We start from the raw sequence: 27,019 nt of genomic DNA, 5'->3' as shown, positions 1-27,019 counted from the left end.
CTCTTCCACTCCCTTATCCACCAATAAATTATGCCCTTACACCAATGAATTACGTCATTTTGCGCTTCACCGCGACCAGGACAACAGGAGTACAACAGTACAACGATTATACCACTGGAAATAGACTGGGAACAGGACACACACACGATCTCATAGCTGCATACGCATAAGGAAGCGTATGAAGGGAGGGGGCGTTGGGGGAGGGGTGATGTAGGGGGAAGGTGCGGTCAGACTCCACTGAAGTGAGTGCATAGCGTTCGTTGTTCACTGTTCAGGCATTCACAGCATATGGTTCACAGCGATACTTACCGCGCCGTTCGCATATGATTCGCATCTAGCCACCATAGTTCGCATTCCAGAGTTTGTATATATTTTGCCTACATAGCCTGCTACATAGCCTAGCCTAGCCTAGCCATGTCGGCGCTGCTGCTGCCATCTAGGTAGTTGACGCGCGTGGTGTGTGCCTGTTTATAAAATGTTAAAGTTGCTACGGATGTGACAACTTCCCTGTAAATACTGGCAATTTCGTGTTATTAGATTGTTTCACGTTCTTTTAGAACAGACAGGTGTTACAGCTTTTCATGTTACAGGATCGTACTTTTGGTCACGTGACCCATGGGTCCTTTTGTGAGCGCATTTCCAAGGTAAATCGCGTATGACTATTTTATTGTTCCAAGATAGCATTCGTGGTTTGCGTGCTTTTCTACGATATATATTGCTGTATTGTGTGTTCGAGAAATGCTTTGAATTGATGGGGAAATATCCGAATACCTGTACTTCAGGCGTAAGCGCTTCTACGTTTACTTTGGACTGGTTTCTTTAGAATCGTGCAAGGCTTAGCTGGTAAGCCTAAACACAAAATGCTCGTGGAAGTTCACTAATCTTTCGTCGGAGGATGTAGTTAAATTAACCACGCTACAATACGCCGACATCCGTTGGGCTGACGCTGCTCTGCGATCAAAGGACCCTGCACAGTGTCATCATTTATGTAGACTCGTTTCTCCCGATAGCAACAGTGTGTGCTGTGTGTGACAAAAAAGCGCGTGGTAGATGTGCTTGACGCTTTTACAACGGTTAACATCCTTCGGGTGACTTCTAGTCCGGATATGTGGTGTGCTGCTATACCGGGGGTTTGTTAGCCTATCTTTCTAAGCGTTGTATACGGCCTCTTGAGATATCCGTTACGGAAATTGCGCATGTTACGTTGTTCACTGTTCAGGCGTTCACAGCCATACTTACCGCGCCGTTCGCTTTCCAGATTTTGTACATAATATTTTGTACATACCACAAAGTGTGATGAGTTCGGGTAGTACACAGAAGATGGGCAAAGGAGGCACGAGGGATCGTGGGAACAAAACTGCTACGGCATCGGCACAGTCGGCAAAGAGCAATGCTGCGGACGGCCACGCGAAAACTCCAGATGGCTTCAACCCCAAAATACAGGTTTGTCGACTCGAATGCGGTGTGCACATGTCTAACATATCGCCCCCTCTGTTTCAGCCAACTGCGGAGCAGATTCGCTTGGCACAGATTATCAATGATTCCAGCAAGGCAGATGACCCAGATATTCAGAAGAAAGTACAACAGGTACAGTTTTCAAAGCTTCCATTATAAAGCTGTACAGGCATAGCTTACACTGCATAGTGCCTTCCTTCATCTAATACGGTAATCTGGCTTTAGGTGATGGAAGTTACCGGTGGGTCAAGCGATGCAGTCGTAATAGCACTGCACGACAGTGACAACGACCCTGCACGAGCCATAAACTTGCTTCTGGAAGGAAACCAGCCTGAGGTAGGCATATTTCTGATTTTGTAAATTATTTCGCTGTAACTCTATGGCGGCGCATCTTTTTTTTACTTTTTGTCCTTTTACCAACATTGTCACGTAACCCAGAAATACCATGAACCACGCACGAAAAGCAACCAAACAACAACAACAAAGCATGTGAGGTTTTTATCCCTTCAAAAAAGCCTGTAAGAGGTTCAAGGGGCACAATAGCTGGAAGACGGGCATTTCATTCCTCGATAGTTTGGCAGCAAAAAGGAATGTTTATAATGTAGCAGTGGCTGTGCTATATCAGGGTCTCTACCAACCTGGAATTGTTGAATTGATGGGAGTTGAATTGGGAATTTTGATGCGACTGGAAACATCAGGAAATTTGAACAAAAAACGTTGAAGTCGGGGGGTAACAATCTTTCATTGTTACCTCGATTATAGCAGTTCGCCAGTATGACAAGCTCACAGGCAGAAAAGTAGGCAGCCTCATTAATACTCAATACATGATCTGTTTCATGAGGGATCTGCATCAAAACGTAGCAGCAGGCACCAAATTCCCGCTTGTTTTGGTCAGAGAATTTGCTGGAAATGGTCAGTGCAAACCTGGAAAGGTCAGGTAATTTGAAGGCTGCAATTCGGAAGACAACCCTGTGCATGGAAGAACTGCCGTTGAGTGACTGAGTCTCGTTGATTGGCTCGTGTTGGTGGAAGAAGGTACACATTTCTGTGCACATTTCAGAGCGAGTGGGAGACAACGGGAAAAAAGAAGAAACAACGCGAAGTAGTGCCAAAGGGTCCAGAAGCCATGGCCGGCAACAAGGAGAACCGTGGTCGAGGCGATGGTCCTCGCTCTCGGGGAGGTCCTCGTTCTCAGGGTCCCCCTCGCAACTGTACGTGCAACTTTCTTTTTCCTCCTTCTTTCTCACACTGGCGTACTCGAGCGGCCGTCTACTTCTCTCAACAGGGAAGAACAAGGAATCCGAGAAAAACGAGAGGAATCTAGAAGACGGACGCGAGGGTCGGCCACGAGGGGCTCGTAAGTGCGACCTTTATTCCGTGGGTGGGGAAAGCTGGTGGTGCTTAAACGGGAGGTGTGTGTGTGTGGCTTGACAGGACGAGGCAGAGGAGGCCGTGGTGGGGAAAGGGGTGGTCGTGGCAGCCGTACCTTTCAGAACAGGGGTTACGGATCTGACAGCACCTTCCCCCACGCTATGGACACCTGGACCAACAGCGCACCGGAGAGTACGCAGCCGTCGGGCGACACCATGACTGTGGGTGCGTACCGTCTTCAGAACTGTCTGCTTTATAAACGTAGAAAGATAAGCACCGTGCAGGGTGTTGACGTGGATCCGGGACTCTAGCGTGCAACCCTTGATCCGAAACGAGGACAAATTAGAGTTACACCCGGTAAAGCCCCCTTTTTATCACCCAATTTGCATTATTGGCGCCGAGATAGCTCGCAAATTACTTGCCAAAGTGCGAACTTGATCCCCAATAGTAAAGATCGCCTAGTGCTACGTGTTCAGCACAGCTGCTTACAGGTCCTGAAATAAAGCCAGACTTGGACTGGATGCCAGACTGGATACTCAAAAACCATAAGACACACAGCACAGGGGCCTAATAATAAATGTCTCTTATCTCTATCGATGCTCGCGACGTAGGTTTTGCCAAGCTGCGGGAACATTGTTCTCTTTCTTGTTCTCAGGCAATTGGAACTCTGATTTCACAGCAAGCGAAGACTGGAGCGAGGAAGATTGGACTGGTCAGCTGGAAACAAAGGTGTTCACCCCGAGCACCCACGTAGCTGCCGCTGCCGCAACCAGTCAGCCACCCACGGACTCTGGGACTGTCGCGACCGGAGGCTCGGAGCAGGTCTCTGCGGTTAGCATAATGGAACTTTTGAAAAGTGGTGCTGAAGCATCCGCCGCGGCGGCAGCAGCAGCAGCGGCGGCTCCCGCTCCCCACCAACCCCCAACAGCCTACAGTGTTGCGCAGTACAACCAACAAGCGACAGAGACAATCAAAGCAGCCGTAGGAATGAGCACGTCAACGCCGTACTCCTTGGCGGCAGCGGGACCGACACCAATGTACAACTCTGTGACTTCTTCATCTAGTGAAACAAATATGGTGTCAACAGTGTCAAAGGGTGGGTCACCAGCAGCTGCATCATTGCCACCACGCTCCAAGCCAGCACGGGTGAGGGTACCACCTCCTTCCAAGGTGAGGGTACAATGTGTTTGCCGTGAGACGATTTGAGGCACTCGCCATTGTGGGCTTCCCGTGATGCTTTTTCACATACTTTCGTTCTCCTGAAGAAAATTGCTGAATGAGAACGTATCTAACTGAGGAAGTTTTGCCCACAAGATATGGTTTGATTGATTAGGTATGAATAGAGCCTGAAGTTTTCGGGAAATATCTTTTCTAAATTTGGGGAGCAAAAATCAGGTAAATAAACATGTGCTCTAAATTCATGCAAGTTCGGGTGATAAAACTTCCAGTACGCTAAATTCGGGGAGAAATCGGGCTTAGTTAGTCGGGTCTAGTAGAGTCAGGGCCTGCAACAGAGAATCTGCTAAGGCTATGGAATAAAGCTGCATGCATAAATCCTATCTAGGTAATCAGAGGCTGTCGAAGAGGCCAGCTGCAGTTGCTGATCGATTTTTTTCTAGCTTCTAACCACAACATGTTCTAGCAGTTGATAAGCCCAAAACTGGCACTGTTGATATAGCTGTGTGCATATCGACGCACCGCAATTTGTTCACGCACTTGCTGACGCCGCGGATGTGAAGAATGCCGACATTGCGATAGTCTGAACTGCTGATGTATCCCAGTCCACGTCCGTGACTGCCCATGTGTTGCCTTCCTCACTTAATATTAAAGATGATGTGCTGCCCAAACATAATTCACAGTTACGTATTTCGAGCAGATCAGTTGATCGAGCACGTGTGGGGTACTCCCCCCACCTGTGCACAGACTGCTGCACGCTAGCTGTATTGGCACAACGACAGCCAACATTGAGCGAACTATCAGGATCTGGGATGTACTGTTTGTCGTGATCAAAATGCTTTTGGATATCGTACTCTTGTTAGACTCCCACGTAAGTGTGGGAGCTCATGAGGGATGTGGTACTCTCGTAAACGTGCTGCATAAACAAGGGCTTGTTGTAGAACACAACCATTTATGCCACGAGGATCATATTATGAGCCTGAGCGATTATCGAGCATGTTGCAAGGGCAACATCTGACCCACAATATTAGATAAAGTGCCGAGCGGTGAATTCCGCTGGTGCGTGTAGTGCAGAAAACCTTGCGCCGGATTGAGTGTGCATGTTACACAGCTCGCTTCAGTGAAACGTTGAGCATTGGGGTTTGCGTCGGTACAGTAGAACCTCGTTAAAACGTGCTTGCGGAAAGGTGTGGATGATGCGGTAGTAATGACTGCTTAATTTCAACGATGTCAAGAAACAAACTTATCTTTTAAATGCATTGAGTTTGATGCTGGCTAAGTCAGGGACTCAGTGCGACTACTTTATAGGCAGAGCTTCCGTTTAAGCTGGTACGTGTGCCTGTGCTCTCCCTCCAGGACTGCACGAATAGAATTGAGCAGCCTGTGTCCTGGTGCGTGGACATTGTTGTCACCCACATGCCTTTACACTTGTTTACTTAGTAATCTACAATGTGTGTTGCCAAGGTATGCAACAGCCACAAGTACAAGTGGAATTTTTTTATTATTATTTATTTATTTAGCCATCTGTTGATATTTATTCATATAAGCTTATGGAACACACCAAGTGGTGACAGGGCACGGGTGCAAGCGAGCTAGTACAGTGCTGGACGAAAGTTCACGTAACACGCTCCGGCGCATTTCTTTCTCAGAGTGATACGGCAGCAGCGAATGGTATCGTACAGACTTGCAAATAGGTGACTAGGTTATCTAGGCGCGTATCTATGTTCGTACGGTCCCATTCGCTGCTAGCGTGGCACTCTGAGGAAGGAAAGCGCCGGAGAGTGTTACGTAAACTTTTATCCAGCCCTGTGCATGTTAACACGAAAAAACATCAGACAAGGAAAAAAGACGACGACGTCTTTCTTCTCTGTCTGGGGTTTCTCTGTGTTAACACCAAGAGGTGTATGCTGCATTCTAACATCCTCTTGCGCATTCCTCCTGCATCCCGACTTGTCGCCGAACATGCGCTGCAGAGCGACTAATTTGAGGGAGAAGTGGCAAGGTGTACCCTGTCTTAGGTCTTCATGGGATAAACAATGTGATCACGAGAGATTGTTGTTAGCAACATAGCTTAACTGAACCAAACCGCAGTTGGCGAACTGTCGTGCTGTGGCATTACTAAAATTAAATCCTGCTATGTCCCTCTGTTTGCATATAGATACCCGAGTCTGCCGTTGAAATGCCCGATGATGCAGTTACCTCTCTTGACGTCCAGTTTGGTGGACTGGAATTTGGGGCCGACACATTCGATTTTGCCGCAACATCGGATAGCATCACAACAGGTTCCCAGCAAGCTCCAATGTCTTCATCTGCATTTGCGGACGCTCACGCAGTCAGGTGAGTGTGCCTGTCAAGCGTCCCTGGCCCAGTGTTGAGCGTGATGCAATAATAAACTTTCGTTCTCCTGAATACGATCCGCTGAATGAGAATCTTCAATTCTGATAACCTCCGTTCATCCTCGACACACTGTTTCCTGCAATGCGCACCGTTAAACCTTGTTTGGCGTTGCATTCTTTCGTTATTAGCAAGAGCAACGCAAGTGGCAACCTGCCCTCACTACCTGCATCACAGACAGCGCCGCTGAGCAGTTCTCAGGCGCAGATGTCATCCCAGACGCAGGGACAAATGTCCCAGCATGTCAAAGAGTCGGCCAGTTCTGCGCCTCAGGGTATGAGCGTACTCAGCGGAAGTCGGCCACCGGGTATACCAGCACAGGGTTCATCGGGAAGAAAAGAGACAGCTGCGGCGGTCAACAGCATGATTGGTCAAAGTACAACGCCTGCGTCGTCTGGACAGAAGGTTGGGAAGGGTGCTTTATACAAATGGGTTATTCGTTTTCGGGTTAAACCCAATTTTTCACGATAGTGCGAAACAAGTTTTCGAGGATTCGGGTAAAACCCGATATCCACCCGAAATCCTTGCGGTCCTTCAACTTGTCGTTCTAGGTGAACCGTCGGAAAAGTGAATCATAATATCAGCAAAGAGAGCTGTTTGTGACAACCTATTTGACCTCCTTTTATAATCCCTCTCCTGCAGGAGTCAAAAACGAGCTTTTGTAGAGCTGGGGCAAGTGTTTGAATACCGCGGTCATTCTCTGAAAAGTCATAAAACCCGAAAACGAAAAACCCCATTTATACAGTGTGCATTTGTCGTTCAAATTACGTGTTGTGTGCTCCAGGTGAACAGCGGGATGGCAGCGGACCACATGCTCCTGCAGTCATCGCAACACATTCCAGATCCAAAGTCCACAAACGTGTCTGCATCCAACAAAATGTACGGTGGTGTGCAGCGAAGTTCTCAGGGCCTCGATGGTAGGTAGAACGAGCTTTTGCGTGTGCATAATATTGTGGTAGTGGTAGTCGATGTGTCGTACCTGTGAAAGTGACATGAGCAGCTGCAATTCAATTGCGCTTCACCGCTCATTTCACACGGCCGTATTCAACCGCGTATAATGCAGCGTCATTAACCTAGAAAAAAAAGTCCTTAAGAGCGTGGTTGTACTTCATACTGTAGTCGCTTGCATTGTACACAATACCAAATGTATATTGTGGGGTATTGTATTGGTGTGTAATATTGACTTTGGTTGCGAGAGGCAAAAAGACATTGCACGTAAAAAGAGTCTGCACAACACATTTCACCACGTAAACGTTCATGCGTGTTTCCCGTTTTTACCACCGAGTTTGCATCATCACCACTTCGGGGAAAAAAACCTGAAAAGCTCGGAATAGGAACTTGCTAAAGTGCAAATTCGGCCTCTGGTACGGGCACCGATATCGCCCGATTTTACCCCGTTTTTCAGCTCTTGAAATAAAACCCGATTTTTGACCCAGATTTCCAAGGAACGTAAAAACCCCAAAACACGACGATGTCCTATCAAATAGTACTTTCACAGTTCGGCCCACATTTCCAGGCACGACATCACTAGGTGGTGCTTCTGCAGTAGGAGTGAAGGCTTCGGTTGCAGAACAGCCAATGTACTCATCCGCAGGGGCACATCCGTATGGGGGCGCATCATCGGGCGTATCCTACCAGGGGGTGCCGAAGGGACTGGGAGGTGGAGTGTGTGCTCCCCTTGCCCAGAACTTTGCAGCATCAGTGGCGTCTTCGCAGCATTACTACCCTCAGCAGCCAGCCTCTGCGTTTGCCCAGCAGCAGAGCAATGGTAAGGGTCATGCAATGTCTGTCGTGTGCTGATCAAAGGGAATCCGCAGACTCAACGGAGCTTCCGCAAGGGATGTCCCTCTTCTGTGAGATTGGCAACCAGTCCGTGCATTAAATTTCAAGCGCACTGCAATTCCTTTTGTCGTTCTCGAGCGACATGATTTGGAACTGGAAGAGAACTGACACTGAAAACCATCACAAGGTGGTCGTGAGCCTTCCAAGATTGGCAGAATGTGACGAAGTCCCCTTGAGTGGGGGTCATTGTTACCGTAAAATACACCAAGGACTCAAAGGGGCACTAAAATGCAAAAACAACTTGCTCTAAAATGAAAATCAATATTTCAGTGAAATGTTTAAATTCATATACAGTCAAACTCCTTTATAGCGAACACCTTTTTAACGAAAATACCACTACAGCTAATTTTTTTTTTGGTCCCGCTGGAGCCTATAGGTCCAATAATGGACATCCTTTTTAACGAAAATCTGTTTACTGCGAATTTTTTTTGCTGTCCCCTGAGTTTCGTTGTAAAGGAGTTTGACTGTAATGCGAGCAAAATTAGTTCACAGAGCGCTACCGTTTAGAGAAAACGCAATGAAAACAGAGCAGTCTTTGGCGGCAATGAATGGTGTCCCCGGGGGGCAAACATAGGCGGCAACCAATGAGGCAGCAGGAGACACGCACAAATACCTATCGTCGGCATGTGGATTTGGAATGGGTCTGATCGTAGTGTTTCGTACATGCACGGCATGATGCGCACCGTTACATTTTTCAGTACCGATTCACGCTTTCCTTTCCCACGAAACTTTTCGCATTGGAGAGCGGCGATGATCTGCTCTTCATTCTTTACACGCGTGCCCTATGTGCTCCTCTTCCCGTTGTGCTTTCGCATTATTTCCTGCAGAGAAAGTGCCGTCCTTCGGGGCTGTGTGGATTTTGTGTTTTGTTGCAGGTGCTGTCATATCAGCACGCCAGAATGCAGCGCAGAGTTCAAATGGACCAAACACGTGGTTCTTGCTGCTGACAGGCAGTAACCATGTTCCGGCACTCACGGTCGTAGCGATGGGTGCTGCGCCAATTCATTTTACGGCGTTTACTAGCGCCACCACTTCACTTGTCTCGGAGTGTGATCCGTCACCTCTGTGCCCACAGCCAAGTGCTGGGACGTTTCGAATTTTTCGATACTTGCCATTTTGCTTCCCAAGTTAGCTAGTGCCTATTCTTATACATTATCATCCATATTTGCCGGGTCTGTGCGGGCAGTCCAAATTATCTGAATTTCCTATCTAACGGGGGTGGAATTACCGAGGTTTTACTGTATGGCCTGGGACCATTTGGTGACCATTAAAGTGTTGGACTCTGGACAGTGGAGCATTGCGAACGCTGTCTCAGTATTTTGGAGAGCACCCACGCGTGTGCCAGGAGGTCAACCCTCCATGCCACAAACCTCATGTCACGAAAAAATGATTTAATAGCACTGATGCGGACCTGAGAAGTAATATTGAATAGACTCTCTTGTATATATGCAGGCTTTGCATCAAAGAATTGTAGATGTGTTAATCTAGCTCAACTAGTAAAAGAGCATTGCTTTTGTTGTTAGTCTCCTTCTGTAAGTCATTTTTGCACAGCAATGATATGTAATGGCAACACTGACACGAAACTGTCACAATGCTCTTTCCAGGTTACCAGACACCCTACCAAGGCAATGCCTACGTTCCGTCTGCACAGGCCAGCAGTTACGGCGTTTCTTCCAAACTGTCTGGATCTTTGAGTGGACATCCTGTTAAGGAATCTGTACTGGATGCATCACAGTCATCGAGCGTTCAGGTAGTTAATTCATTCAGCAGACATAAGCATGGTGTAATTACAGTGATTGTCTTTGACCAGACATTCAACATGTTGTGTCAGTCAGAGAACAGTCGTCACGTAACATGCATGCATCAACAATCATTCGTGGGCTAGTTATCTGGTACTTTGCTGTACTCATAAATATTTTCTATGGAGTGTGGTAGATTACGTTCATTCTACGTTGAGGAAAATCCAACAAAGTATACATAGACACGGTAGTCAAAAACAACATTCTGCGTACCTGCGTTTGTGACTCGTAAACACCAAGCCTAAATTTCTCAAGTTTTTCTCAAGTTGTCTTTTTAGGGTTATACCCGGTAAATGCATAAATATGCTCATACAAACTGTCAAAACAGAGACCCTGCTCCCTCTTACCTGCATGGACTCTGTGTCTACTGGTGTGTATTATGCTGAGTATGGGTAAACCGAAGACTTACTCCTGATTCTATCCGATTCAACAAGAATTGGGCTGAATCAGGTTCGGCTCAACCTGATTAGTGTACACCTGAATTATTGAAGAAAAATATAACCCAATATTCCCCCCCGATTTTGCTGAAAAATAATAGTTGGACATGCAATGGAACAGTTTTCCTGAAACCAGCAGTTTGGGTCAGGTTGTTGTTATAAAGAAGGCCAGCATGACCATGCTGAAATTTATGCCCAGAGGCAGTAGAAATGTTGCGTTTTTGGATGTGAGTGAAGGCATGCATCATGTCTGCGTTGTTTCTACAGCACAGCTACGAAGGTTCGCACTCGTCGAACAGCGTTACGGGCGTCCTGCAGGCTGGAGCAATGCCGGCACTCGCAACGACAGCGTCCTCACTGGCTGGGGCCACGGCCACAACTTCTGTGCTCAAGAATTCAATGTCCGCAAGTGAGTACGGGATGTGTTTGCGGGTAAAACTTGTGCCTGTGCGTAGCACAACGGACATGGTGCGACTGTAGCACAATGTTTGCGTTCTGCAGGCAAGGCTCTTCCAAACATGCCTCCAGGTGTCCCTGCTGCAGCGATGCTAGGCCACCAGTATGTCATGGGAAATGTTCCATTCTATGTGAGTAGCACTTCCCCACTTTTTTGTTTACGGCCATTGTCCCATTACGAAGGAACGCAAGCGCGCTAACCTTGATGTTGTGCCTGACAAACTTTCGATGTGTTGGATCACAGTGTTGCACTGTTTTCTGAAAGAAGGTGTGGTTCCTCTGCAGTTCTCTGCAGATGGTACATAACAATCTAAATTTAAGCGAAGGGTTCGGTAGTGATAATTGGGATTGGCGGGATCGCCTCACAGGATGTCTACGGCACTAGCGGAACACTCGGTGCTAGATGAGTCTACCACCTGTCTGGTTCTGGTTGTTTCCTTGTGGAACTGGGCAGTGCAAGTAAAGTATGGTCAGCCTGCTTATTCTGGCGATTGACATTGTACACTGGAACAGAGTTTTATTGATGCTGTCGCATCTAAGGAAATAGGACAAATTTATTTTCAACAGACTTCACAATTGTGATGTGTCCAACATGTCCTTGAGCTTGAGGAAAGGTCAAATGGACAGAACAGAAGCAAACAGCATGAGGAAAGCAAAGTTTTAATATAGCAAGTACAAATTTACAACGTAAAGAGTGAAGGGAGGGAAAAGGAATGTATAGCTTTGCTGTTTCCGTAGGAGCTAGTGTGAAGCTTGATACATGCGTTCTGTCCATTTGTCTTTGCCCTAAAGCCTAGGGACATCTTGCCAATGTCAAGTATACATAGAGCCTTGTGTTTTGGGGTTCAGCTCAATCTCACCCCCACCCTCCAATCGTCACGTAAGGTAAAACGAAAAACTCTGACAATGAAAAAATGAAAATTTGCCAATATGTGCACCTGAGAACGCTAAGCACTGCACAATCAGCATAGCCACTTGGCATCTCATGTTCATCGAAAATGAAGGACATGCTCTCCTTTTATTTTTCACTCAAACCTCTGCTTTTATACTTGGCGTGTACCCATACATCCAGATTTTTTTTTTTTTTAGCCCGTATTTGAGCTCCTGAAGTGAAACCTGATGTTCAAGGAACTTTCAACCTGAAAACACAAGGGGGTCTAGGTATACACCAGCTCGCTTGCATATTACTTTTATCCTCACAACAATGCCCCCCCTCCTCGGACAACACAGGTATAGTGTGTACCGTATACCGTGAGCTAGCACACTTGGGTAATGGTCCAGCAAAGCTTTAAAGGGACCACGAAGGAACTCCCAAAAATTGTCACTTCTCGATGGAGAATGGTTCTCAAGAACTAATTTTGTTGAAAGGTACGCAATTCATTGCATTTCACGCGCAAAAAAAAATGCATCAAGCGGCTGCTCGGCACACACCCAGCAAGCGGCCCGACGTCACTTGCGTCATTTGCTCACTCCAAACCAATCTGCAAGTAGGGAAGGCCACCTGCTTGTAATGTCACATCAAGTCTCACCGGCTGCAGTCGGGTCGCAGCAGTACCCTTATTGGCCGCTGTAGTCAATAATATCTCCGTTATTTCAAACAATGTTTAGTTCATACTCCACACGGTAAATGTATTAGCACCTAGGAATGCATTAGAGCTTTTAATGCATTCTCTCTAATAAATTCTCTCTAATTTAGAGGTGCTTACGGAGGTTTTGAGGATCTCTTCGTGGTCCCTTTAACATGGTTATTGTTATGACATCAGCACTGGTTCTTACATGCTGTGCCGTCCACATATTGAGGTGGGGAAGCTCAGCCAACACCACCTAGAGACAAAGCCTGAACGCTACCATGCTTTTAGCGGCTTTGAGGCAAGCCACTGGTAGGCATCGAAAGCCTGTTTTTGAAATCGTCTGCAGCGATCGGCTGACGTCCTGACTTATGTGTACGTGCAAAGAAGCGGGAGGAGGCATTAAGCAGGCCTTCTGTACCTAGGTGGCGTTGACTCTGCACCCTGAGGGTTTATTGTGGTACAGTGACCCCAATGCACTCCCACCCGTTGATACTCCGGCCTTTGCTTTCCGGTGTCGCTTGCTTATTTGCGAGTGCAGTAGACGGGGGATGCTGTTTTTCTTTTTACATAGTTTTTATACATATAATTGGTGTGCATGATAAGTGTGTGAGTCTTGAGAAGTTATGTGGAACAACTTTTTGCTGTGGTTCTGCAAAGCATGTGTGTGTGAGAGAGGCTATGCTGCCTCGTGAAATTGGTTGTGCACCATGATTCACTGTCGAGAGCCGGAATATTCGAGAAGCAGGTGTTATGCGTCATTGTTCCATTTAGTGGAGTTCCTAGCATCATTTTAGCCTGGATGGGAAAAATGAAGTGTACCGTGCACTTTTCGATAAGTCAAACACCCAATTTAGGCTTGACTCGAACACCCCTTGATGTCCCATCTTCCTCCGTATACCCATAATGTCAAATGAACCTGCTTAAGTCACTCTTATAAATCGAAATATCGGCTATCCTGAAGAGTTATTGCGTCCCAATGAACATTTTTCATGCTCATAATTCGAAATTTCTGCAAAACCATCAAAAACATAAATGCAGCCGCCATAGGGGGACAAGTGGATCGGCTCGTTGCCAACTCATTCCCATCCAAAGCCAGTTAGATGCATATGTGTATATGCATATGCATATGTGGCGCCCCACGAGCGGGAGACGTGTTAAGGGTGATGCAGCGAAGTTGGAAATTGGGAACGCAAGTTTTCTATGTGTGCCACTGTTTTTTTGGGGGGGGGTTGGGGGGGCATGTGTCTTTCTACGTTAAAGCAGCGGAGGCTAAAGACCCTCACACTTGCAAAAAATTGTGAAGTGATAAAAGCAGGTGAGAAATCAAAAGGACGCTTTGCGTCGGAGTTTGAAATACCGAAGAGCCCGCTATCGACAATTCTGTCGAAAGTGTACTTTGTGATCAATTGAAGCACGAAAATAAAGTTTACACTGTAAGGCAATGAATTAATCATCTTACTGGCTAGTGCGACATTTTTTGGGGGCAATTGTCAACAAAGCTTGAGGTAGGTTCGACAAGTCAAAACTCCCCTTAAGTCAAACTCTATGGTACCCAAATAGTGGGTGTTTGAGTTATCGAGAGTTCACTGTATACGCTACTGTTTGCACTCACTGCTATAGTGATGGTACCGACCTGAGGCTTTGGGTTAGATCAATATCTGCCACCTTGAACTGAGATATGAGGTAAGCTAAAGATCTTGTGCAGTACAGTAAGCGTGTTTGAGCGGGATATCGGGAGAAATATGCGGCTGCACGACGCAAGTGAGCACGGTTCGAGACTGCTTAGCATACCGTGACAAAAACACCTGCTAGTAACATAGTTCGGAAACACAGTGAACAGTAGTAAAAGACATGGGACTGGTAGAGATGTATACTGTGTGCGTTGGTGCTAGTGCAAGGACATGGTCAGATTGTGGAACATCCTTGTGGGAACCTACAGGTGTTTATCACATTTGCCGTTAGCAGCATTGCTTAATTTGGACATAGTGCACTTGTGGAATCAAAGGAGGCACATAGGAGAAACAAATGTGAACATAGCTGACGAAGGAGCAAATGTTTTACTTCTTGAACTAAAGCAGCATTGATGCCTGCTCTGAGCAACATTGAGGAAACACATTGAGGCAGCATTGCTGAGGAAAGCACGTTCAACTCTCTGAAGCCATGTAAACTCATTAGTAGGAAGGAATTCCTTTGGATGCGAAGATCCTTATCAAATGGTGGCTTTCATCAACCAGCATCTGACAATTGCTGGCTCAAGTCTATTTTACAGCAGATTGCAGCCCTTAGTGATTGCATCTCGTGCAGGGCCTAAGATCATTCTCATGGTCCCTCTAAAGTGGGGCTTCTCCTCCGGGTGCCGGAGCTTGTGCTTTCACAGTGCACTCATGTCCAGAGCAACTAACGGGTGTTCAACAGATCTGATTGGGACTTTGAGAGAAAACAAAAATAGGAAAGCAACTCTAAGATGTGTGTGGAGCTTTGCTAAGCTTCAAGTGTTGGTTGCTGAAATGAGTCCGTATCCTACCAGTTAAATGTCCTCTTTGTTTATCCGGGTTTTTTTTTTTTTTTTTTTCTTTTTCTTTTTTTTTTGCGTGTACGTTGCACCAAACTGTTTTAGGTGAATTTGACTTTGCGTTCCCCCTTGTCTTTTTTTCGCTACAAAACTCCTGATTTTGACCCCAAAATTCTACACAATTCTACGCATCAGTATTATCTGCAAGCTCTTCACAGTATCGGATAAAACAGTAAGTAGTGGTAGTAGTATATCAGTGTTATGTCAGTGTAAAATTTACATATATGGGCATATTTTCTAGACTATTCATATTAGTTGCTAGAGTGTACTTTCTAGTCTCATCTACAGTGATGAAGCTTTGGGATTACGGATTACCGTCATGTTCAACCTAAGAAAGGAATGATATCTGCTGTAGTGGCAACTACTTTTACCTTTCATTCAGTAAGTACCACTTTATGTGGTAAACATAAAGTGGTACGACAGCATTACCGGTCTTAAGTTGGACACGGCTGTAGTGGCTTTGTGGCATATTCTGGGACTATCTTGTGGTCATTGCCGAGAGCGTCGTGCTGAGGGGTCATGCTAACTCACTGGAAACACTTGATTCTTGCTGGGAACAAATTACATACCGTAATTTCACGCATATTAGCCGCAGCTGATGCGCTATTTTCTTCTATTCTCACGGGTGCTCAGCGGCTTATCCACTGGTGCGGCTTATCTGATGACTATTTTTCTCTGGCATTTTCCCCATTCCCCGGTTTTAACAAAAGTGCCGACAATGTCTCTGGAACAGCGCTGTCCTGCCAATGCATGAACAATGTGTAACAGGAGCGCATCCAACTTCGAGTAGGCTGACCTTCCTGGTGACAGTTACTCATGTCTTCTGGAAGGCCACTGACCCGTCGATCCATGAAAAACACACAACAAGGGCACAATCCGTTCGTGGCAGAACCCTAGAACTGACCTCCTTTGTTGTACACCATGCCGACCCCGGAGTATGGACCGCAGCGTTTATGACCTTCTCTAAGGTCTCCTGTGTCGCTCAAATCAGTTGCGTCGTATAGCCCGCGGCTCATCTGCCCGAAAATTTTCAAAACATTCCTAAAAATGGGTCCTGCAGCTTAACCTGTGGTGCGGCTTATGCGCGTGAAATTGCGGTAATTTTTTAGAGTAGTACCTCCAGTTACCTTCACTTACCCTTGGTTTGGCTTTGGTCACTTTCTCTTCTGTTTTTATTCAGTTCTCTTGTTTCACATAAACTAGCCAGAAGCCCGTGTGTAGATGTTGCTTGCTGTCTTCGTTGCTAGCTGGGCAGTTTTTGAGTTAGAGCTTTATTTTCATTTGCGCCTGTTTTTTTCTCTCCTCCTCTTGGTGCCATTTATTTCTCCCCTCCCACTCCCTCCAACTCGAAGGGTTTGCAGCAGCCTCTGTATAGCTACGAAGACCTGCAAGTGCTCCAGTCTAGATTTCCGACGCTGGTACGTGCTTTGGTTCCTTCTGCTGACACCTTCCACGTCTCCCTAGTCTCATGGGAGAGGGGCCTTTCTCTGGCCCCTTTCCCCACTGTCTGTGTGTCCCACCGGCCGCCGTCACAAGAAATTTGTTTGTCAGTTTGAAGAGGGAAATTCCCCACCACCACCACATGTGGCCCTGTTTTTTTTTTTCAAAGTGTCCTAATGTTGCCACTTCTGGTTTACCCATTGTACACCGCTTGTGTGTCTTCACTGCATGAAGCACAATGAAGGAAATTATCCTGAGTCTTTTCTCTTTTTAACATGTGTGTGTGTGTGATTGATATTGCTATGCTTGCCAGGAATATGTTTTTACTAATAGCAAAATGGAGTGCATAACGTGCATTTCTTTTGCATTAAAATTAGGTGTACTTCAAGAAAGGCAACACCCACAAAGAACGTTTTCCTTTACAGATGCACATGTCACTTTTTTGCCAATGTCACATCTACTGATTTTGTAGTGTGCATGTCTGCTAAATCTACTGTAATGCCAATTGTCAAGTCATTCCACTTGAAGGTAAACTGTGCAGCACTATTCTTCTATTAAAAAAAGATTTTGCTTAAAGGAAGCTGAGCAACAAATCTGTCAGTAACCATCCTCACACCACATTTCATTTGACACTAATTTATCATTTCTCAGAAAATTTGTCATTTCTCATGCCATTGGAGATGTATGTGCAGTTTACCTTTTTTCTCAGTTTCTGTCAGGCCGCACCTAATATTGTGTACTTTTTGCTGCACACAACGTGTATTACCATTCTTTCTCATGTTGTATGCACGTTCCTTATTCAGCTTACAACTACCCTGTTTCTTCTCACAGTATTGATGCTTAGCTGTAGCCCTACTAACATGTTGATACAAGTTCCGGTGTAGCCGGAAAAGGGAACATACATTTTGGTGGTCTGTGCTGTAAAAATGTGCGGAAAAGTGGTTTCGGGTTTTTCCCAAGCCAAACAAAGTGTTCAGATAAATGTGTGGGAAATCTGTCTGTTTCTTGCACTTCTGGAGTAACCAGCGCTGGCTTGACAATGCAGACTATGTCAGACTCAACACGCACTTGTCTGTATTCAAATGTTAATGTCAATCTGCAGCATTGGGTGAAAGTTTAAACCCTATATCCATCCAAGTGTGCACATACAATGTATGTACAATCCCTCTTTTCCATGCTGCAAGTGCCTGTTGCTTAAACGTCTTGATAGCTGACAAGATGTCATCGCTTGTTTCATATTTGCGTGTTTTTAGCCTCACGTGTGAGGCGACAAGAAACGCCTAGGGGGGGGCTACGGAAGCAAGTGTATGTACACCTTTCAGGCTTGTTACAACAAGTTTAAATTGTACTTTAAGGCTGGGCCTCAGAGCAGATGCGGCCCTCTGTCTCTGCAAGTGCCATTGCGAAGTTGCTTTGGGTCATGAGAGTATATCCTTAGATATGTACCTCTTATTGTTTGTGCTATTGCATCCTGCTCACAGGTTGTGGCATGTTATCCACAACCTAACACCAGAATGTGCATGCGTATAGTCTTCCATTGCAGTGAGCCACGACAATGTAACCTAATTATTGTGCTAAGTGTTGTACTCTGCTCTGCTTTGGATCTTTCCAACTTCTTCAGAAGCAGGTGTGAGTAGTTGAGAGTACAGGTTCAAACTCCTTAAAGGTACCACTCTCTGCATGTGCCAACTCCTTAAAGGGAAAGCTCGCTCCCCAGCGCGATTAAACTAAATGCGTCTGGCGGGAACATCTGACTCCGACGCCCCCCCCCCCGTCAAATGGCTAATTACCTAAAAATCGTTAATTAACTTTTTAATTATAAAAGCTACGAAGTTGTCCCAATGAGAATATCTGTTCCTTTCAGTGACCTGATATCGTAGCTGTTTTCAGAACAAAAATCCGTTCGGTAGATCGTCCGCAAAAAATTCGTGAAGGAACACCAGTTTTCGCTTTATTTTATTCATTGCGCATCTTCGGAGACACGTCTTTCCTTCACCCTCAATGTGAGATGCCGCCACAGTGCCGCCTGGTGCATCGAAGATGAGCTTTAACTTGCCGAAACAAAACAAAAACACGGGTGACGCTGTCGGAAACTGCCGTTATCTTCTGTAGCATTTTCTGTTAATCTTTTTGCAAGACGCAGAGGCGACAGTGTGCTCTTTCAACCTCTCACAGATGTTCTCATTGGGACAGCTTCGTAGCTTTTATAATTAAAAAGCTAACGATTTTTAGGTAATTAGTTATTTGACGGTCGAGCAACATTTGGCCAAGAACGTCCGCCGGCCCAGATATGATAGAAGTGAAAATAGCATGTCTATAGCCCTTAATTTTTTTATGAAAAATCTGTATCGCCTAAAAAATGACACCCTGTATATACAGTATATAAGTTTTGAGTGTGGTATGCATTTGCAGAGTATGAAACTGTGCTCTTCACACTTACACCTGTTTGCTGTGTACTGTGGTACTATTTTCAACAACTTGTTCTCCTCAACATAGTGAGAGTTTCCCTGTTCAATGACAAAAGTAACGCCAGACAGCCTCACTTTGGACGACGGCCGGTTCCCCTCTGGTGGTGATTGAGTGTGTAAGTGTTCTCTGTGTGCAGGGCTACTATGACATGCAGTTCCAGGTTCCCACTAGCATCACTGGAAGGGATCTGGGTTTGAACAACATTGCATACGCTGGTGAGTCTTCGGCACGGTCCGTCCGCCCACGGCATTTCGCGTTTTGTTCACCGCGCTGTTACGCCGCAGACACCAAATTCAGCCGTGGGGAGAGCAGTGACAGTTCTCCTGCTGGAGCATCTCAGGGCGGTCAACAAGGTGGAGGCTCTGCACAGGGTTCAGGACAGGGGACAGGCCCCAGCCACCAACAGGCCTACCTCAATGCCCTTCACCCTGGCTACGGCTACTACTTTCCTGGTGGCATGATGCCTGGTTCCATTCACCCGTACGGCCCTCCTCCTCCCCCACCCATTTTCCCCGTGAGTGTACTCTTCGACTGCTGAGCACGAATGGTGTGCCAGTGGTGTGGCTGCCATATTTTACCGGATACACTAAGTGCCCCTTAGAGTACTGCACGGGCTCAGGCTCACCCGAAAGCCCCGCCCGGGTTATTGCGTTCTGTGTGCGGGCCTGGCTAGGCTCTCATATTATTATGGGCCCGTGCATGGCCGTGCCTTGGTCAGGCTCCAACCTTTGCAGCGCACTGTTTCATAGCCACGGTCAACTTTTACAGCCGGCTTCACTGGGCCACGCCAAGCCGGGTAGCCTAGAAATGGCTTGAGCCGGGCCCGGGGCTCAGAAATTATTTGGCCTGGGCCTGGGCCTAAGAATGTGGCCCGTGCAGTGCTCTAGTACAACCCGTTTTTACCCCCGAATTTGCATCATCCCCCCCCCCCCCCCCCCCACACACACACACACACACATAGGGTAAAACCAACGAGATAGAGATACATAGAGCGTGCAACCGCTCGGCGTTTCCCCTCAAACTTCGAAGCATCAAGAGGACCCCTCACACTCCTTTGTTCAAGGCAAAGACGAGCGAAGAGTGAACCGAAGGACCAGTGAAACGTCAGTGCACGACGCACGTTAGGTTGAAGTGGCCGTGGGCCATGCACACTCGAGCCAGTGCAACTTTTTCTACACGAAAACAACCAGCAGAATTTGCTATAGAGCCAGTTCCTTAAATTGTTGGCAGCATTACGGAACTAATAAATGCCATGGAATTTCAAAGAGTGCATGTGCAAAGACGCTGGACGCACAAGTCCCTAATGTCCGCCATTTGCAAAGAAGGCGAGGTGAGGTCAACATGGCGCTATCCGGGGGGCTTCAAATATGGCTGGTTTATCCCTCTGTTTCTCTCTCTCTCTCTTTCGTTGGGTAAAACCTGGAAAATTCCAAAAACAAACTTGCCACACAACTTCAGCCCACTTTTTTTACGTAAAATTATAAGTCTCGTTCAAATCGTAATTTTTTTTGCTGTACCCGTGACAACCTGATTCCAGGTGCCTCCGGCCACAAATGCACATGGTCCCACGTCTAGTGGCCAGTTCCAGAAGGCTAATGCTTACAGCTCACATTCATTTGCCTCTGGTATGTACACCCACTGCTGCAACTTGTAGCCAATGCAGTAGCAAGAAAGCAGTGTGAACGATTTTTCGTTGCTTGAAGGAGGATATGAGAGCCTGACACAGACCCCGGACTATACCAAAGGTGCCTACGGAGCTGGCTCCCAAGGACAGGCTAAAGGGATGTCTGGATCATGTAAGCTCTTCTGTTTTGCTGCTTAACCCAGTAGGTAGTTACATTCGATGGATCCCTCAAAGCAGTAATGGCTCTCAGCATAATTGTACTTGCTTCGATCTGCCTATGTGCACAAGTTGGGGGAAAAACTACAGACAGGGTTTTCACCATGCACTCATCACTTGAGCTGAGATTAGGGTTTCCAAGGTTTGCGGTATGTACCGAAAAGCACTGATAAGTGTATGCCGGTGAAAATAGTTATACACTGGCAATCACTGGAATGAGCTCTTCAAATTGTCTGGTATATCAAAATATCTGTTGATAAAACCTATCTCTAAGGGCCCTGGTTTTCTGCTGTAGCAAATCAAAAATTCTGTGGCACAGACTCGTGAATTCCGCAATTTTCCGCGGCAAGGAGTCAACGGCTGCCTGAAACTGGAAACACCATTTTCTTGGATAATGTGGGAACAAAAAAAGATTTTATAAACTTCCTGATTCAAAGCACTGTTGTGGCTCAGCATTACGATATCTTGCACTCTCCTCTGACAGCAAATGCCATCTGTCACCTACAATCATTTTATACCTGCTGAAAGGTCTTTCAGCATCTACAGAGTTTATACGAATTGACAAATACACGACAGGCCACTTGATCGCAGTAGACGCTAAATTTGGAGTAAGCATCCTCATTCCGTTCCAAAACCCAATTATGGTATGTCGAAGCGTCACATGTACCCTGGAGCAGTTGGGAGCGTGAGCAGCACGCGCTTTTATCTCACGCTCTTGTGTGTGAGCGTGCAATACTTCTCCTGAGACACTGCATGTTCGAAAATTTTGCTGAATCGTGGAAAACCCAGGGGCCTTGCCTATCTCCTTCGAGCGAGCTTTCTGTAACTAGCTTTTAGACGGCTCGTGCAAAACTGTGGTAGGTGCTTTGCTTTCTGCTGCAGCAACTTGTTTGCGCTATCCGTATCAGGTGCCAATGTCATGCGAGCATTATCTGTTGTTGCCACGAAAAGGAACTGTGTACGAAATTTTCATAACGAATCTGCACTGGTATATGTCACTGCTTCATGTCACATTTGTGGTCTTGGTGCGACAGAACTGTTCACTTGATAGGGTCGCATCACTCGTGATCATATTTGTGTACGCATGTTGCACATTCACTTCCTGAAAATCTAGTTTTATCCTTTTGTGCTGAGACTGAAACTGTAAATGTTGCTTCGCCCATCCTCCTTTTTTTTCCACAAGATAAATGTGAGTACCAACAGCAGTCGCATCACACGTGAGTGCAACTTTCATGTGTGTACATGGACAGTGTTACTAGAATGGTATCTACCCAGCGCCCATCACTGCAGCAAAGTCCTGCGAGTGCTTGTCCACCAAAGAGCTTTCCATAAGTTGCAGGCATATCTTGCATGTCTCTTCCTTTAGTGTATATTCCCCTGTTCTCTGCACCCTAATTATGCCAATCAACGCTTCCAGAATTACGCTTCAGTTACACATACGTGTGCGTTTAAATCATGCAACAATGGTAGCGCCGATGAGGAACTCCTGCAAATGTGCAGTGAGGGAAATTTATATTCCCTTAGTGGAAACTGGTAGATTTATGAAAGTCATTCTGTGACTTGGTTTTCGTTAGCATGACCGTGTATTCACACGAGCGACACTCCCCAGAATACTCCAGCGGAAGACGCGAAAAACGTTGTAACTTTCTGCTGTCACGCGGGTGTTCAACTTCGTGTCTTCACGTGCACTGCTAACCTTGGAGAAATATCCCGCGACGCAGCCACAAGATATTCCGTAGCAGACGACAGGAAAGGACTCTGGTGATGTCGTCTGCTAAGTGCGCAATACGCCACTCCCGATATTCCGGCACAACATAAATGCTCAACATAACATCATCATCTTCTTCTCCTTCTTCCACTAGAGTCTTCCGTGAGGATGTCGCCCTTGTGAATACACGGCCAATGGCATGAGAGGGTAAAATCTGCTGCACGCAAAGAGCACAGTGGCAAAAAAGAAATGAGACGGAAAGAAGAAAAAACATTCCAGGCGCGCGATTGATTGCCCGCTAGTCCCATTGAAGAGGGTGTCTTCTTCCTGAAGTATCTATAAGGAACCTTTAAATATGAGTCATTCTTGAATGACCAACACATGGCTATATCTCTCTTCCAGTGGGTTCTGGCAGTTCAGCTGATATCCCAGGATCTGGGTACAGTAAATCCCATGCTCATTTAGCAAAGGTATTAGCTCCCTTGCTTTTTGTTTTCTAAATTGATAAACCTCTGCCTGTGACTGTTTTTTTTATCTTTCTGTCTCTCATTGTTCCTTGCTGTCCGTCACTGTCCTCGGGTCACACACATGTTGTTAGATGCATACTGAAAGATAAAAAGGCAGGATGAATTCAAAAAGGTTGCTCTAGTGCAGACATTGGACGATCTGTACAAATACTGCGCTGTGCATTGGTGATTGTTGTTGATGTTGCAATCATTCAGCGATACCATATCAATTCCAGCCCGATTTTCATTTCGAGAAGGTGCTGGCAGATAAGTTTTTCGCACCAGGTCTATCAGTTGACTGGTTGGGGATGCTCTTGATGTGAATAATTCATATTTATGATGTGTTATATTCTTGTTGATTTGTTGGTGTCAAGACATTACGATTTCACAGTGCCAACAAGACTGGAATCCTTTTCATGCCCACTAGAACATATTCATTGAAGCTGACATGTGATCGGGCATCAGCTGATATCGTAACTATAGGTTTTCCAGTTCATTTTAACCCAAACTGTGTATCTTTTGGCTGAGGTGACAAATAAATTAACCCATCTGTCATTTGATAACTCTAATCATAATCAAGATAATTAGATCATAACTTTGGTTCTAAAACATCAGTCCACAAGACACTGTTGCTGTGTATTTTCGAGCCAATTATAGTTTTGCACTCTGATTGCTACGATTAGTGTGCCTTGAGCTAGCTGTAACGGGAAACATCGAATTTGGTTCCATATTACACAGTCTGTACCAGTCCATTTCTTTGCAATTGCAGCTGTCCTTTGTTTCTTTGGCAATTTACTGCGGTTGTTTTGTGGGCCCTTACTGCTCTTTGAGTGGCTTCTTTTGGATGTTGTTGAGCATTTCTAGATTTTTCGTAGACATTGACTAGATTTTAATGGATAGGACTTGGCAATAATTTATGGCACTTGACCTGAAGTGTGTGGCATTTTAACCAAATCAGTGCAAAATGACCCCAGCCGTCTGGTCGCATATCTCACGGATTATAGTCAACAATGTGTTCCAGTCAGCGTGGGGCTGTCTAGCAGTGTTCAATTTGGTTTACAGTATATTAGGGATGGGCCAACCGAATCCAAATCCCAGTGCCAAAGACGGCGAATCGAATCTTTCCAATCCACCAACCACGTTTGTTTGTTTCTTTTGCGCCTCCGGCAACCGCCGAAAGCCTGATGGGCTGGCGGGTGTTTTCTAGTTTGTTTGTTTGTTTATATTGCGCTGGACCCGCAGGAACTCTTACATTAGAAGTTTCAAAGTAACATGGCTTTGCTTTTGAGTGTTTCTTAGTTTTATGGAAAGAAATCAGACCCGAGAGTTTATGTATTTCCTGTAGTCGATGAACAACGTGTTAAATAAGCTACATTTAAGAAGAAGTATATGGGTACGTTTTCTCCTGAAAGTGAACCATTATTTAATTTGTTTGTTTTTTATTAAACAAAGATATCAAATTCTGCTTCAACCACTGTTTAGTAGAAGTGTTTCTCGCCTGCCTTTTCAAACTTCTTTTCTTTTCTCTTTTCTTTTTTTAAGAAAGGATTTGTAAGATTTGTGGATTCGCACAACCTTCCCTGGATACGGACTTGGAAAATTCTGGATTTGTCCCCTCTCTACAGTATATACTGCAAAGAAATTATCAGAACCAAAAACCATTGAAGGCATACGTCGGCAAGGTTTAAAAAAAAAATGGCCTTGGGGCAAATATTTATGCTTCCATATTCATATCCAGGTACCTGTATGCGATATTTTGACATTAATGTTTTCCTCAATTCTTTCCTTTCTTTTTTTCCTTGCAGTCTTTTGAGAAGCCTGGATTCCACGCTGTGACACCACCACCTGCTTTTGCCCCTTTTGTTTCCCTCTTAGCCCCTCCTCAGGGGCTTAAAGGTCATGCCTCTACTTCTGTGGTTGCCAGCACAGTTTCTCAGACCTCCAGACATAGCTACCCCTACTGGAACGGCAACTAACTGTGCCCAACTGTGTGTGGAAGACTGCCCTTTATGTTGTATCTCTTGACCCCTCCCCCTTTTTTTTTTCGGCATGACTGTTGTTTATGAAGAGCCCTGACTGAGAAATGACACGATGGAATGCCTCAACGCAACATGTACGTGGCTTCTCTTCCGTTGAGTGCCAACGTCATCGTTTATTTGTAGAGTAGCGCAAGAAGCTATTTCGGAGTGCTCCAGTGAAATTTGCAACTAAATATTGGTGCGACTACCCGTTGCTTTTGTACATTTGTGTTTGGATGAGAGCCGCAGCCTCTGCTGGCTACGGTCAAAGCCCCGTTGCCATTGGCTGTGAGTTGTTCCTCTGTCGTTTTGATTTGTTACACACACTATCTGGCGTTAACGAATAGCAAGGAGTATTTCCACCCGAGGTCCTGTGTAGGAGCAGCACGTTTACAAGTGCGGAAGCAGTTTAGCAAGAATCACAGCAAAACTGCAGGATTTTGTGCAGGAAGTGCTCTCACTACAACTTCCCTTCTGCACCCTGTGTTGCAGTCCGGAAGACAATCGAGATTTTTATGTGTATGTTGGGGGCCTCTCGTTCTAGGCGGACTTTGTGACGTTGTGGGGGATCAAAGCAGGGGCCCGCGTAACCCAAAGTAGCCGTGAGGAAAGTGGCACTTTTTTTTGTTGGTGTGTTTACCGTGTTTTTCTCTCTTCTGCTTTACACATGTAGAGGAATTCTCACACAACTGTACATATAAGCGTATTGTTTTCTGTTGTTTTTCTCGTTTGTCAGTGCTAGGAAAGGAAGGGGTCCTATCTATTGTCTCGTGTGGCACGTTTTTCGTTGTTCGGCAGTGTACAGTTTTTAGTGTGTGCACGCTTTTTGTTGTGAGCACATCAATGTGTAGGGTGTGCTTTATTATCTTTCTTCTCCCCCCCACTTATGAGTAACAGAAAGTTGGGCATGTAACTGACTGGAAACGATCATACCAACCCCCAGATGTGTTATTTTCCAATTGCAGTCTAGATGCATTGTCCGTTGTGCAGTCGGTATAAATATATATACATACATTTATATATATTTGGTAGGGTGAAGGACGACATGTGTAAAAAATAATGTGTGCTAAGAAAACGGGAGTGTGAAAATAAAACTGTATATATCCACCTTATCCTGTATGACATCTTGTTTTGAAGAGTCGATTGGTATTTTTGCTGTGCAGAGCGAGATTTCACGACGCAAGTCAAGCCACATTTTTGTCTTTCTGGAGAAATATAAATGCTTCTACTTTGTGAAAAGCAGATCTTTGGAAAATAAATATAATGAATCATTCTGATCTTTGTAGCTCTGCATTTAATTCAGTCAGTCAGCCTCTTGGAAGCTTTGGCAAGTCAACTTTCGTCACATGTAGGTATGCCGTATTCTAAGTTGCCGAGACTAACGAATTTCTAAGCAGAGTGTATGACGACATTCGTGGTCTTCACTTGACACTGTCTATTCTCATTTATTCCTTCACAGTGAAGACAATGAGAGGGAGAAAAATTACTGCTTGAATTTTATGACTAAATGCAGCTGCAACAGTGAGCTCCAATGTTTGGTACCGTTCTGTGACTAACGCTTGAGTGAGTTCTAACATTAGGTTCAGGTTCAGGAATTTGCAAAGCATAGCAATAACACAGTACAAGCTTGCTGGAGTGGTATGGTTTGAGGGAACTTCAATTGCCGTTGAAATAGATTTAGCCCTGGGAGCTGCAATGTGCTTGTCTCTGACCTCACCAAAATAGTAGTGTAGTACGCCCGTAACAAGAACGAGCCAAAACTTCACATTATGGAGGTGCAACTAGAGCGCACAACTGCAGCGGTGCTGTGCTTTCGTTGTTTGACCCATGCATGTAGTTCGAATCACGTTCGAATGCTCTGTCCCAATCGCAAGTTGTTTTGTTTCGGTTTCGGTATCTATTTAACGTTACAACGAGGTCACATAGCTTCACGGATTCAAGTCAGTGAGGTATCCGCAACTTTCT

The 27,019-nt window shown here is 45.6% G+C and overlaps 1 protein-coding gene across 7 annotated transcripts; it reads left to right on the top strand.

The window, feature by feature from the left end:
- Window positions 1-578: 578 nt before the first annotated feature.
- Window positions 579-26,331, top strand: LOC135370904 (protein lingerer-like). 7 transcript variants are annotated; one of them, XM_064604811.1, is made up of 22 exons: window positions 579-644; window positions 1,259-1,443; window positions 1,501-1,587; window positions 1,681-1,791; window positions 2,516-2,666; window positions 2,741-2,812; window positions 2,890-3,051; window positions 3,482-3,996; window positions 6,161-6,339; window positions 6,528-6,801; window positions 7,181-7,313; window positions 7,913-8,164; window positions 9,843-9,988; window positions 10,742-10,883; window positions 10,976-11,061; window positions 16,426-16,491; window positions 19,119-19,197; window positions 19,267-19,496; window positions 20,520-20,607; window positions 20,686-20,778; window positions 22,933-23,000; window positions 24,842-26,331. In XM_064604811.1, exons 2-22 carry the CDS (start codon window positions 1,297-1,299, stop codon window positions 25,010-25,012), a joined length of 3,252 nt encoding a protein of 1,083 aa, XP_064460881.1. In that variant the 5' UTR covers window positions 579-644; window positions 1,259-1,296; the 3' UTR covers window positions 25,013-26,331. The 7 variants fall into 7 exon arrangements, with proteins under 7 accessions (XP_064460881.1, XP_064460884.1, XP_064460886.1 ...); XM_064604814.1 differs by having other exon boundaries at window positions 591-644; window positions 3,506-3,996; XM_064604816.1 differs by having other exon boundaries at window positions 591-644; window positions 7,991-8,164.
- Window positions 26,332-27,019: the final 688 nt, after the last annotated feature.

Source organism: Ornithodoros turicata, chromosome 10 (genome assembly GCF_037126465.1).
Source record: "Ornithodoros turicata isolate Travis chromosome 10, ASM3712646v1, whole genome shotgun sequence".
Classification (NCBI taxonomy): Eukaryota; Metazoa; Arthropoda; class Arachnida; order Ixodida; family Argasidae; genus Ornithodoros; species Ornithodoros turicata.
Note: the sequence above shows the minus strand (reverse complement) of the source record. Positions and strands in the feature narration are given on the sequence as shown.

Coding starts and splice junctions, on each gene's coding strand:
- LOC135370904 (XM_064604811.1), top strand. CDS start 1,297: ATGAGTTCGGGTAGTACACAGAAGATGGGCAAAGGAGGCACGAGGGAT. Junction 3,997..6,160: donor GGGTACCACCTCCTTCCAAG/GTGAGGGTACAA, acceptor GTTTGCATATAG/ATACCCGAGTCTGCCGTTGA. Junction 19,198..19,266: donor GAACAACATTGCATACGCTG/GTGAGTCTTCGG, acceptor GTTACGCCGCAG/ACACCAAATTCAGCCGTGGG.